Source organism: Salmo salar, chromosome ssa25, assembly GCF_905237065.1.
Source record: "Salmo salar chromosome ssa25, Ssal_v3.1, whole genome shotgun sequence".
NCBI lineage: Eukaryota > Metazoa > Chordata > Actinopteri > Salmoniformes > Salmonidae > Salmo > Salmo salar.
This window is the reverse complement of record NC_059466.1, coordinates 11,681,754-11,695,716: the sequence shown is the minus strand read 5'-3', so window position 1 is coordinate 11,695,716 and position 13,963 is coordinate 11,681,754. Positions and strand designations below refer to the sequence as shown.

The 13,963-nt window shown below is 47.7% G+C and overlaps 1 protein-coding gene across 1 annotated transcript in view; it reads right to left on the bottom strand.

Annotated features, from left to right (window-relative positions):
• The window catches only part of LOC106586162 (formin-like protein 2), a 75,543-nt gene that overhangs the window by 17,784 nt on the left and 43,796 nt on the right, over positions 1-13,963 (bottom strand). Inside the window, 7 exon segments of the mRNA XM_014173087.2 lie at positions 450-543; positions 2,118-2,194; positions 2,528-2,636; positions 7,525-7,656; positions 8,474-8,557; positions 9,620-9,696; positions 13,781-13,861. Coding sequence (XP_014028562.2) covers positions 450-543; positions 2,118-2,194; positions 2,528-2,636; positions 7,525-7,656; positions 8,474-8,557; positions 9,620-9,696; positions 13,781-13,861 — 654 coding nt within the window.

Sequence of the window (13,963 nt, the reverse complement as noted above, 5' to 3'; positions counted from 1 at the left end):
CTGCATACAACACAGGGTATGAGCGCTGATCTAGCATCAGCTCTCCCTTTTAGATCATAATGAACTGAAGATTACATGGACAGGGCGACATGATCCTGGATCAGCACTCTTACTCTGAGATACATACAGCCCCCCTGATCAGGCTGTACTAAATATTACTCACGTTTGTACTCGCATTTGTTAGAATACATCTTCGAAGGGCCTGTAAAATCACTAACGAAACACCAAACTGTTTTCTCTGTGGGCCTGAGAGGTCAGTGAACTGCCTTTTTCTGCCTGAGAGATGCGGAGCGACATGTCTAAAGGCTTTGATACAGCCGGCGCTGCGCTGCGTCCCTCGACAACATCCTCCTACCACACGACTCACGCCGTCAACTATGTGAAATTCCACTGCTTAGACACAATAGCACAGCGCTGTCTTCTTGCTCGGCGCGTCCCCCATACCGCACCTCCTTGAAGTTGTCGAACGCAGAGAGAATGATTTCGTGTCCTCCCCTCACGAGACACACAGCGGCCAGCAGCTCCAACACCAGAGCTTTGGTTCTGGGAACGGAGAAGAAGAAGAGAAGGAACGGTTAACGTGGCGCGGCGCCACCGCCAACACCCACCCGTCATTTCTAACACAAGGTTACATAACGGCGGCGTCCCAAGTGGCACCCTATACCCTTTCTAGTGCACTACTTTGGACCAGAGCACCATGGACCCTGGTCAATAGTAGTGCACTATGAAGGGAATAGGGTGCTGTCAAATCAAATCAAATTGTATTTGTCACATGCGCGAGATACAACAGGTGTATATCTTACTGGGAAATTCTAACTTACAAGCTCTTAACCAACAATGCAGTTTGAATAAATAGAGTTAAGAAAATATTTACAAAATAAACTAAAGTTAAAAAAAATGTAAATAATAATAAAGAAAATTATGAGGCTACATACAGGTGGTACCAGTACCGAGTCAATGTGTGGTGGTACAGGTTAGTCAAGGTAATTTGTACATGTAGGTGGGGTAAAGTGACTATGCATAGATAATAAACAGTGAGTAGCAGCAGTGTAAAAACAAATGGAGGAGGATGTAATAGTCCGGGTGGCCATTTGATTAATTGTTCAGCTGTTTTATGGCTTGAGGTAGAAGCTGTTAAGGAGCATTTTGGACCTAGACTTGGCGCTGCGCTACCGCTTACCGTGCGGTAGCAGAAAGAGCAGTCTATGACCTTAGGCCTGCCTCTGACACGCCTAGTATATAGGTCCGGGATGGCAGGAAGCTTGGCCCCAGTGATGTTCTGGACCGTCCGCACCACAGCATGTGTTTTTATCAGATCACATAACTGGATCTAAAAAGTCTATCTAATATCTGAACATGTAATAAACGATAAGCAGGTCCGTTGATCTAATCCAGAGGATTAAATGAAACGTATATTGCAGAGTGAATCCCTCAGCCATAATCCCTACGGGTGATGAAGAAAAGTACCGTCAGCTCATTCATTAAAAGTCCAAATATGATATCATTTTCTATTCTATTCTTTTTTTAATTCCACTGTAATCCTAGAGGAATTCTCTGCCTGGGTCACAGACTACGGTAGAGGTGTTATTTGACAGATGAATCGAGACAGCTCGCAAACCCCCTTTCGACCCAGCACGAACACACAAGCATACACTCACACAGGGTTGGTGTTCACACAAAGACGCGCGCGCTACACACACTTCAATAAACAACACCCAGGGGCCTGAGTAAAAAGGCGCCTCCTTTCGCCTGGTGCTCTGTGCAGCTGCCAGTGTTTAGCAGTGTGCCAGCGGTGCCCTGAGCTGGCTGTCTGGCTGGCTGGAGGAATGAGTTAGTGCTGGATGCTGGCTTCGCACACAATTTGGACGCTGAAAGAGCAGGTGCAGCAATAAGGGGAGGGAAGGGCCTGTATTCATGAAGCGTCTCAGAGTAGCAGTCAGGAGTGCTGATCTACAATCCGTTTTGCATTTTAGATCATCATGAATGTGATAATATAGACCGAGTGGGACCTGATCCTAGATCAGCACTAATACTTTGACACACTGTATGAACATTGGACCCGTATCACTAAGAAGTAGAGGAGCTGTTTAACACCAGACACAACGCTTCCATCTCACCTGGGATTCTTATTGTTCAGACTTAGTGCAATTTCATTCACAGCGTGCGGGTGGGACATCACCATGTTGAAGCCGTACTGGGTCGTCAAAAATAGATGGAGCAAGAGAGGGACGGAGGGAGAGAAAAAGAGAGAGATCTCTTTTAATAAACAGGGAGTGACTCCTTTTACATAACAAAGAGAAACTTGAGAAATAATGTGTTGCGGAAAACAGGGTAGACGACAAATTGAATTTGGCCGATGATGGATGACGGCGTGCGTGCGTGTGTGTGCTTCAACCCTCCATTTACGTCCCACATGGCACCCTGTTCCCTACATAGGGCACTACTTTTGACCGGCGCTAGGGAATAGGGTGCTATTTGGGACGCATACTATGCGTTGGGTTAGCCTGGGGACAGGAGAGACTCTCACCTGGTAGTTCATGATGGCTCGCAGGCACATGATGCAGACGTGAACGTCGTCCTTCTTACAGACCAGCCGGGAGTTCTTCAGAGTTCTCCGGCTCGGCAACGCGTTACAACTGAAACATATGGGACACAGGAGCGTTTTCACAGCAGAAGGCGTCTCCGAACCCATGCCAACAAAGAGACACATGGCTTGGTAAACAAGAAAACAGATGCCACTGGTGAACTGTAGCAGCCCACATACCACTCTTGCACCCCGTCGTTTTCAAAGTAGACATTAAACTCCATGGCACATTACATGGACACACAAAGAGCTGTGTAATCCACTCCCTTACCCAGAGGCCAGAGGGGAGACCGTGTGATTGTTTTAATTTAACTATCCTGCAGCAAAAATATCACTTACAACTAGTACAATGGAGGCAAGTCATTTGCATGCATGGAGGTGATCAGGCCGGCTTTGTGGAGACAAAACGTTAGCAAAAGAGGGCCTTTCTCCTGACCCCTTTCTCACAATGAAACGAGAGCGCTTGAGTAGCACATCGCTGGTGTGTGTGTGTGTGTGTGTGTGTGTGTGTGTGTGTGTGTGTGTGTGTGTGTGTGTGTGTGTGTGTGTGTGTGTGTGTGTGTGTGTGTGTGTGTGTGTGTGTGTGTGTGTGTGTGTGTGTGTGTGTGCGCACGCGCGCTACTGAACACAGTCCAGTACAGCTTAGTCCAGCCAGGGACATAAGACTGGTTATTTCCAGCCCTGCATGTCATAAGACTTTATGAACCATGGTTCTGGGAAAAGGTGCCTTCAGCCTACCCATGCACGCACGCACGCACACACACACACACACACACACACACACACACACACACACACACACACACACACACACTGATTCATGTCATCACTGACGCCTTGAAGCTCTGAATCTGTCTTCGGTGTGTGTGTGTGTGTGTGTGTGTGTGTGTGTGAGTGTGTGTGTGTGTGTGTGTGTGTGTGTGTGTGTGTGTGTGTGTGTGTGTGTGTGTGTGTGTGTGTGTGTGTGTGTGTGTGTGTGAGAGAGTGAGAGGCTGAGACAGTGTGACTAAGCTTTGATAAGGATCTATGATGAGGGTAAATAAGGATCCAACATACTGGCTGAAGTCTTCATGGTCTGATGCTCCTCACTGGTTCCATGAATGAGAGCTATTCAGCAGCAAGCAAGCAGTTATGTTTGCATGTAGTAAAGGTAAAATAGCAAAACATTGTGTGGGGTGTGTGTGTGTTTGTTTATGTGTGCTCTTTGTTCTATTTGGGTGCATGTGGCGCCTACGTAGTGCAAAACAAGTTTCCTCACATAAATGCGCTCGCTGCTTCACGAGACTGGTGACAGAATTGGAACACCGCCTCGCACCCAGCCAGCGACGGGCGGCGGGGTTCCAGAAGAACTGCGATTTTACAGAAAAAATAATCATTACAGAAAAACACCTCCAGCAACCTGCCTGCAACCAGGCAGCGGAAACGATTGGTAGAATGACACACATTCGAAGGAAAGAGACTTCGGTATGGACACGTCCCAAATAGCAGACTATAGGGCTCTGGTCAAAGGTAGTGCGCCGCATCGGGAATAGGGTGCCATTTGGGACGTGCCTACAGTTGAAATCACATAAACACTTTGACAAACACAACTACAAACTAGACCAGCCTAAATATTTCTAGGTAACCCTGGGCGAACCAGAAGACGTACCATCGTCCTTGCGAATACTTTGGGCACTTCAAAGAGCTCGGCGTCCTTCGAGTGTGCCGTGAGTTTTTAAGAAAAAGACATGTAACTCAACATGACATCAGAAAAGTGACACACAATGATTGACTTGGGAGGGATAAAACTGTGACAAGGCAAAGGTTCAAAGGTTACGTTGGAAATAGGAATAAATACTGGTAACACTAATGTTAATTACCTTGACTTGTCAGCCTGTGTCAGGACGTAACTAAGGAATAATAGTACAGATAACATCGTATTAGTTTATACATCAGAAGGGTTTGGTTGTAGCCAGCTACTACTTGCACAACTACCCGCCGCATATAGCCTGCTCAAGGAGACATACAAAAGCAATAATCAGAGGGGGCCAGGAACAATGCCGGTATAAAAAGCCATTTGCTCTAAATGGGAACAGAAATGTCTACAGTAAGACCACAACAGAGGTAGTTGCAACTCCCCTTCAACATCTCTACAGACTGGACCACAGCTTAGCAATGGAAGCAGGTAGGAGTGTGTGTGTGTGTGTGTGTGGTTGGCGCCTGCCTTCCCGCGAGTGCGAGTGTGTGGCAGGTAGTGAAGACGGGGGGGGCGAGGTAAGGCTAGAGGGGTGGGGCGAGCTAGAGGTTTCAGATAGCACCGTGAGCCACACTGTGTACTGTGTAGACCTGCCTGCTGCTGCTGAAGACTGGAGCACAGAGCAGGAGACTAGAGGAGGAAGGCCGGGGACAGAACACCAGTCAACATCAGCTCTCACTGTCACCTTATTAAGTTCATACAGCTGCCATTCACATACAGTTCCTTCAGAAAGTATTCATGCACCTCCATTTGTTCCACATTTTGTTGTGTTACAGCCGGAATTTAAAATGGATCACATTTAGATTTTGTGTCACTGATCTACATGATGTAAACGTGGAATTATGTTTTTCGAAATTTGTACAAATGAATAACAAATGAAAAGCTGAAATGTTTTGAGTGTAAAATATACTTAACCCCTTTGTTATGGCAAGCCTAAATAAGTTCAAGAGTAAACATGTGCTTAACAAGTCACATAATCATTTGCACGGACTCACTATGTGCAAAAATAGTTTTTAACATGATCTTTGAACGACTGCCTAATTTCTGTAACCCACACATACAATTATCTGTAAGGTCGGTCCCTCAGTCGAGCGGCGAATTTCAAACACAGATTCAACCACAAAGACCAGGGAGGTTTTCCAATGCCTCGCTAAAGAAGGGCACCGATTGGTAGAAAAAAAAGCAGACATTGAATATCCCTTTGAGCATTATTAATTACACTTTGGATGGGGTATCAATACACCCAGTCACTTCAAAGATATAGGCGTCCTTCCTGACTCAGTTGCCAGAGAGGAAGGAAACCTCAGGGATTTCACCTTGAGGCCAATGATGACTTTAAAACAATTACAGAATTGAATAGGAGAAAACCGAGGATGGATCAACAACATTGTAGTTACTCCACAATACTCACCTAAACGACAGAGTTAAAACAAGGAAGCCTGTACAGAATAAAAAATCCAACACAACACATCCACCTAGTACCACTCTTCATATGTTCAAGCATGGTGGTGGCTGCATCATGTTATGGGTATGCTCGTCATCGGCAAGGACTAGGGAGTTTTTTATAATACAAAGAAACAGAATAAGTTTGAAAATCTAAGGCAAGACTTGAAAATGGCTGTCTAGCAATGATCAACAACCAACTTGACAGAGCTTGAAAAATATTTTAAAGAACAATGTGCAAATATTGTACAATCCAGGAGTGCAAAGCTCTTAGAGACATAGCCAGAAAGTAATTCTAACATGTATTGACTCAGGGGTGTGACTACTTATGTAAATTAGATATTTCTGTATTTCATTTTCAATACATTTGCAAAAATGTCTAAAACCATGTTTTCACTTTGTCATTATGGGTTATTGTGTGTAGATGAGTGAGATTTTTGTAAATATGTAAATTCAATTTTGAATTCAGGCTGTAACACGAAATGTGGAATACGTCAAGGGGTATGAATACTTTCTGAAGGCACTGTACGTGTCCCGAATGGCGCCCTATTCCCTATATTGTACTACTTTTCAAAACCAGTGCACTATATAGGGAACAGGGTGCCATTTGGGACACACACATAGCCTTAGTCTCTTATAGTATCTTTCATCTGATAGCACAATTTCTTGACAGAAGTGTACTACTTTGGAACAGGGCCCATAGAGCTCTGGTCAAAGGTGTGCACTAGGCGACAGTCTATAGGGAATTTTGGGGGACACAAACTGTCCTGTGTGTTTACTAAGAGAAGAAGCCTAGCGAGTCCAGATTCGCGTTAGGATAACGTCGGGGTTCAGAAGACACGTGCGTTCTCAGTGGTTCCCCCGGTGTAACGTCTCTCGTAAAAGACCTGTGAGTTACTGACAGTCAGAAAAATAGGGATTAGCCGTCTACATGTGAAGTCAACGGGACTAACACGCCGGGACATCATTGAAACGACTGCGGCGATTAACAGTCAGAAATATGCATAATTGGATTTGGATTTGAGTACGCATTAACTATGTTTGCCGCCTATAATCCAAATGAAATGACCATGGTTTAAAGGAAACGGGGAGAATTTCAATGTTCAATGTTAAATGTTTGCCAAATCATTCAAAAAGACGTAGAATTCGTGTCACATTCATGACATAGCACGTAATATTTGTAAAATCCCTGTGGAAAAGATGGTGCTAGAAGAGAGTACTTCCAGCTTGTTCAGTAGCCACGAAAACCCCCGTGTCAGAGATATCAATTTCCATAACACCATGAGTCAGACGACCCAATAAAAGGTCTTCTCCCAAATGGCACCCTACTCCCTATATGTAGTGCCCTATTTTTGACCCGTGACCCATCAAAAGTAGTGCACTATATTGGGAATAAGTTGCCGCTTGAAACACAGCTCTGGAAAACAACCCCCCCCCCCCCTATCCTTTGTCCTGCCGTTCTGTGCCACACCGAAACGTGCCTTAAGCCATTTAAAGACTTAAAGGCCTCATGACCACAACAAAAGGCCTTCTCAGACATCACATGCAAACACGTGAGCGTATTAGCAAACCTGGGAACTATGACAATCCAGACTAAGTGAAAAACAATTATGACATTACAAATCCTTTCTTATACAACAAACATATTAGGTTTTAAATCCAGAATTAGGACCTGGTTATCATTGCAGTGCGGTCCTATAGTAGCCTCTAGGCTATAATGTATGGTGTTGAGGTGATGTGTGTGTGTGTGTGTGTTGCTTACCGTAGCGTGGAGTGTCGCCCGGTGCGGGAAATGCTGTTCCCGCTGACGGGGGACGGGAGGTCCTCTATGGATCTGCTCCAGGGCTTGTCCACCAACTTCTCCGGGTTGTTCTCCACGCTGTCGCCATCAAACCTGGAGAGGGGAAACACACAGGACAGGACAGAGGGGCTTAGAGAACCTAGTACATTTCTGTACTCTCTGTCCACAGTCCAGCAATGTCCCAAAGAGTGCTGCATTCTCTTTATAGTGCACTACTTTTGACCAGGGCCCATAGGTTTCTGGTCAAAGGTAGTGCACTGCATAGTGGATAGGGTGCCATTTAAGACAGAGCCATAATCTGTTTAATACATCATCAGAGTCTGGAAGGAAAAGGAGAACTGTATAAAAGTCACATAGAGGCATCTCTAATTTCAAATTTCAGGAGGGCAGAAATCCCCCCACCCCTCCCCCCTGTTTTTTTTGTTTTGTTATAGCTGTGGCTGTTTTCTAACAAAAAGGCAGGGGACTAACTAGTACCTGGGTAATCAAGGTAAACACTCACTAATGGGGTAACCATTAGAAATGCGTTGGACAGACCAATAACGTAGGGTCAGAAAGGAAATAAAAATGTAACTGCCACGCTAAAAACGCCATTGGCTCTGAATGGAAACCTCGTGACCGAGTAATCACGCCATCTATGAATAGAATCTACATGCCACACAGGGCGAACGTATGCATGGCAAATGGCACCCTATACCCTATGTCGTGCACTGCTTTTGACCAGGGCCCACTATATCGGGAATAGGGTGCCAGTTGGGACGCGGCTCAGTGTTTCTGAGAACAAAGCAGGCTGCGGTGTCGAGATGCGTCGTTGATTAGGCAAAAAAACAAAAAACAGGGCCGTTGTGCTCATTGTCTGGCCCGCGCTCTACGAGGGCATCGAGAAAGGGGAAAGAGCCGGGGGACTTACGTGACAGCGTACTGCGCAAAAGACAGATACTCCACCAGTACGTCCAGGCCTTTGTTTTCTTCGTTTAAGAACTCTCTCACCCACCTAGAAGGAGAAATGACACAGTCTTAGTTCAAAGACAATGCGCAGACAGTGCACAGCATGTGGTACACGTGCAACACACAGAGTTGTGAATGGTCTGGGATTCATTTGTCCTTGTGATAGGCCTACACAACAAGGAGAGAGAAAGAGGGAGAGATAAAGAGAGAGATTGAGAGAGATGTAGAGAGAGAGAGAGATGTAGAGAGAGAGAGAGAGAGAGAGAGATGAGAGAGAGTGAGAGAGACGTGAGAGAGAGAGAGAGAGAGAGTGAGAGAGATGTAGAGAGAGAGAGAGAGAGAGAGAGAGAGAGAGAGAGAGAGATATGTAGAGAGAGAGAGAGAGAGAGAGAGAGAGAGAGAGAGAGATATGTAGAGAGAGAGAGAGAGAGAGAGAGAGTGTGTGAGAGAGATGGGGAGAGATTAGAGAGAGTGAGAGAGATGTAGAGAGAGAGAGAGAGAGAAAGAGAGTGAGAGAGATGAGAGAGAGTGAGAGAGACATAGAGAGAGAGAGAGAGAGAGAGTGAGAGAGATGTAGAGAGAGAGAGAGAGAGAGAGAGGTGGGGCATCTCCTGTTGTTGGGATGCTGAGATTGTGTGACTGTTGTAATGTAACAGAGTCTGCCTGGGGTTGTATTGTCTAGGTAGGACTTTGGCTGGCTGGTCTCCTGTCTGTGGCTGGGGGCTCGGGTCAAAAGTAGTGCACTGTGTAGGGAATAGGGTGCCATTTGGGACGCAGCCGGTTCCTTCCTGTCCTCACAGGGTCACAGAGTGTGCCGTCTGTCTGTCAGTGGTGCCATGTCACCAGTGACCTTGCTCCAGTCCCATCAACCCCCGCTGCTTCCTGCTGACCCTTATCATCCCTTATCCTGCCTCATCCTGCCTCCAGCTCCCAGCATGCACCCTGGCCTCATTACCACCTGCGACCACAGCTGACCTGGGATGCAACCCAAATGGCACCCTACTCCCTTTCTAGTGCACTATTCTTGACCAGGACCCACAGGGCACCAATTTGGGACGCAGAGCACTTGACCTTCACGTTCACATACTTAATCTTAATTATTACTCACCCTATGTGATTGGTCCTTAATGAAATTTCCAGTTCTCTCAGGACCTGGGTGGACTCCTGCACCCTCCGTCTGAATTTCTGGGGTTAAAGAAAGAGACATTTTCAACATTTCATCACTCTGTATTCAGTAGACCGATAGAAAATGTTGTCTTGAACTTTGAGTGATTTGTGGGGCCTTTCACCAACCATATCATCGTTCGTTTGTCATTCAACAGAGGGCCAGGGAACATGAAAGTCAACACAGTGAACAGTCCTGCTTATAGAATGCTTGACTTTACCGTCGTCATTCTGATGTTTGCTTTGCGTAGAACCAGCTCCTTCTTCCGGAGCGATATAACCCTCAGCATCCCAAATGGCACTCTATTCCCTATACGGTGTACTTTTGGTCAAATGTGGTGCACTACAGTATATAGAGAATAATGTGCTATTTGGGATGAAGCCATAATCGACTCATTAAATTGGATCTGGCTTGTGTTTGAGCTGTCAGGGCCTTTACACAAACACACACACAGCATATATCCATTCTAGTCCCGTTGTGCTGTTCCCGTGGTTACATGTCCAGGAACAAACGCTGGGTGGACTGAAGTGTATGACCTGCCCTGCATGTGAATATGCAACGTGACACAAGTGTCTGTGGGGAGGTTGTTCCCTCTCTCTCTCTCTCTCTCTCTCTCTCTCTCTCTCTCTCTCTCTCTCTCTCTCTCTCTCTCTCTCTCTCACCCCTCTCTCTCTCTCTCTCTCTCCCTCTCACCCCTCTCTCTCTCTCTCTCTGCTTTCATTTTCAGACAAAAAGACCCGCGACTCCAAACAAAAGCCTCACAGCCTGTTGCGCAAAGGTTTCGCGGAGGAATCCAAAAAGCAGTAGTGTGAGTGACAGGGCTTGCCATCAGCATTCATAATCACCGCCCAGAAGAACGGGTGTTGATCACTACTCGTTCGGTGGAAGAGCCTCCCTGATGGCAGACAGTGAGACCATTGCATCACCAATGACACAGAGGAGGAGGCTCCCAGTCTCTCCATATCAACCCATTTTTGGCTGGGCTGGAGCCTTCCCTTTCCATGATGTGTCGATGGCTGGCGTCATCCCAAATAGCACCCTATTCCCTATATAGTGCACAGGGCTCTGGTCAAAAAGTGGTGCACTAGGTAAGGAATAGGGTGCCAAACAAACAGAGCCGGGCCCAGTGTTAGAGAGAGAGAGAGAGAGAGAGAGAGAGATCAGTACAGGGATGTTCCCATTGGCAGGGTTTCTCTGGTCCTTGGCCTGTAGTACTGAGCCGGGGTGTGTGTTTGGCACATGTGAGATGAGAAACAGTGTTTTTATTAGGGAGGAGCCCCCTTGTGTGTTTATATGGAAAGCGGAGCGAGTGTGAGGTGTACTGCGCAGACTCCCTGACCCACACACACACAGCGGTCACGTACACAGACACATCACTCCTCACTAAGTACTACCAGCTGCGGCTCAGATCCAGAGAGAGCAGGGGGAACGAGACGAGACAGAGAGAGCAGGGGGAACGAGACGAGACAGAGAGAGCAGGGGGAACGAGACGAGACAGGGAGAGCAGGGGGAACGAGACGAGACAGGGAGAGCAGGGGGGAACGAGACGAGACAGGGAGAGCAGGGGGAACGAGACGAGAGAGAGCAGGGGGAACGAGACGAGACAGAGAGAGCAGGGGGAACGAGACGAGACAGAGAGAGCAGGGGGAACGAGACGAGACAGAGAGAGCAGGGGGAACGAGACGAGACAGAGAGAGCAGGGGGAACGAGACGAGACAGGGAGAGCAGGGGGAACGAGACGAGACAGAGAGAGCAGGGGGAACGAGACGAGACAGGGAGAGCAGGGGGAACGAGACGAGACAGGGAGAGCAGGGGGAACGAGACGAGACAGGGAGAGCAGGGGGAACGAGACGAGACAGAGAGAGCAGGGGGAACGAGACGAGACAGGGAGAGCAGGGGGAACGAGACGAGAAAGGGAGAGCAGGGGGAACGAGACGAGACAGGGAGAGCAGGGGGAACGAGACGAGAAAGGGAGAGCAGGGGGAACGAGACGAGAGAGAGAGAGCAGGGGGAACGAGACGAGACAGGGAAAGCAGGGGGAACGAGACGAGAGAGCAGGGGGAACGAGACAAGAGAGAGAGAGCAGGGGGAATGAGACGAGAGAGCAGGGAGAGAGAAAAAAATCAGGGAAAGAGAGGAGGAAGAGAAAAGAGAGAGAGAGGAGAGAAAACAGGCGGAAGAGAGAGATAGCAGAGAGAGAGTGAGAGAGGGGAAAAGAGGTAGAGTGGGGAGCTCTGATGAGTGGAGAATGGTGCACGCTCCGGAGAGATCATCCTGGAAACAAATCAATGGCTGATACATTCTTAGGGAGTTTTTTGGAATGAACCTCTTCCTCTTTGGCTGCCTACTGGCTGAGAGGAATGCACGGGGGCCTGCATATGTAAAGAGGCGGCAATGACCTTCAGCTCCGGCTCTCCACAGAGGCACAAAGTGGCAATTGTTTGAGTCTGAAGAAAAGGGGGTTGAACAGGAATGTAAAACCATAACTCTCTTTTTCTGCATCTCTCTCTCCCCTTCTCTCTCTTTCTCCCCTGCGCTCTCTCTCTCTCTCTCTCTATCTTTCCCCGTCCCTCTCCATTTTCCATCTCTCTTTCTCTGTCTCTTTCCCCCTCTCCCTCTGGTGCCGGGCTGCTGACCTACGCGAGGGACACGCGGACTGTTGTTGGAGCATGTTATAAGCCCAACTCTGGAGGAAGTAGACTCTGACGACTCATAGTTCCCAGGGCATGTGATAAACAGCCCAGACGTTTGGATGTGAAAATAAACACAGGAGCCCGGGGAAGTATGTCCTCCAACTGCTCGTCGTCGCAAAAACGGAGACGTGTTTTAATAAGCGCTGTTGCCTCTCGCTGAAGGCCCGATTCCAGCCCGTGACAAACGGTTTCAATAAAGATGGAGGAAGATCATACTTTGGTCAGCGGTGTTAGACAAACAAAGACAGGGAGGGCTCGCTGCCTAAACGTATGCAGGCCCTGGAGTCAGTGGATGCGTCCCAAATGGCACCCTATCCCCTATATAGTGCACTACTGTTGACCAGAGCCCTATGGGACTCCCTATGGACCCTGGACAAAAGTCGACCACTATATAGGGAATAGGGTGCCATTTGGGATACAGATAGTGTGCAATAAATCCTTCCTTCAGCCATGGCAGTGCTAAGTGTTCACACCCTGAGAGAGAGTTAAACCTGGACCAGTCACTTCCGTCATCTGGGAGCCATCCTCCCGTTCACCATGCCAACATCCCAAATAGCACCCTATTCCCTATATAGTGCACTACTTTTGGCATAGGCAGATATTCTATCTCTGTAGCAGAAGTCACATCCATTGGCGGATCTAGAACTGCTTTCTTGCTCTCGTCACGCTCCCGTAGCGTACGATGTTGCTCTGAAACCAGTCGGTCAGCGTAATTTAACTATCTGGAGCATTTTGATGTCACTCTGGCAGTCGCTCGGCGCTCATTTGTTTTTATTACAGAGACAACTTTGTGGCCTCGTCCCAAATGGCAACACACTCCCTATAGACTTCCCTACATACCCTATGGGCCCTGGTCAAAAGTAGTGCACTATATAGGGAATCGGGTGACATTTGGAACGCATCCCATCGGGACAGCGGCACTATCTCCCTCCGCAAGCCGAAACACTTCCTATTGGCGAGGCCTGAACGTTGGCTGACTTTACTCTGGAAAACCTTCTCGCCTCTCCAACTCCTGTGGCCAGAGAGTCAGCCTCAGCCGGTACTGGCTGCTTCCCTCCCCTAACACTACCACCGGCACGCTGTGCCGATGATATCATAACGCTCCTGTTAGCTATGGTTCTGCAAGGCCATGTTCACTCCAAGGGCCCACTACTTCTCAGGGCAACACAGCTGTATGCTGGGGATACCCTGGGTCACCTTCACTAGGAACAAAACGGAAGCAAAAGGGGCTAAATGGGAAGGGATTACGTGAACTTGTCCAATAAGAAACCTTTTTAGTTTTTACATTGCAACATGTTTTGCTATGTTTTGCTACAAATGAATGTAACACGGGTGGTGTTGAGCTGAAAGGGGAAGGAAGAAGCTGAGGCAGTGGAACAGTTGGTCGGGAAGAATCCACACTCTCCCTTACCTTCCTGGTGGCGGCCGGGTCCAGAAAGCCCCTCAGCTTCTGGATGTATGTGTGAGGGGGGTTCTTCACTTGGAATCGTTCCTGTGACAGGATGAGAGAGAGAAGAGAGAGAGGAGACAGAGAGAACACAAAAACACAGATTACTTTCACCCTCATTCTGTAGTTACTCAGCTAACTGTGGAG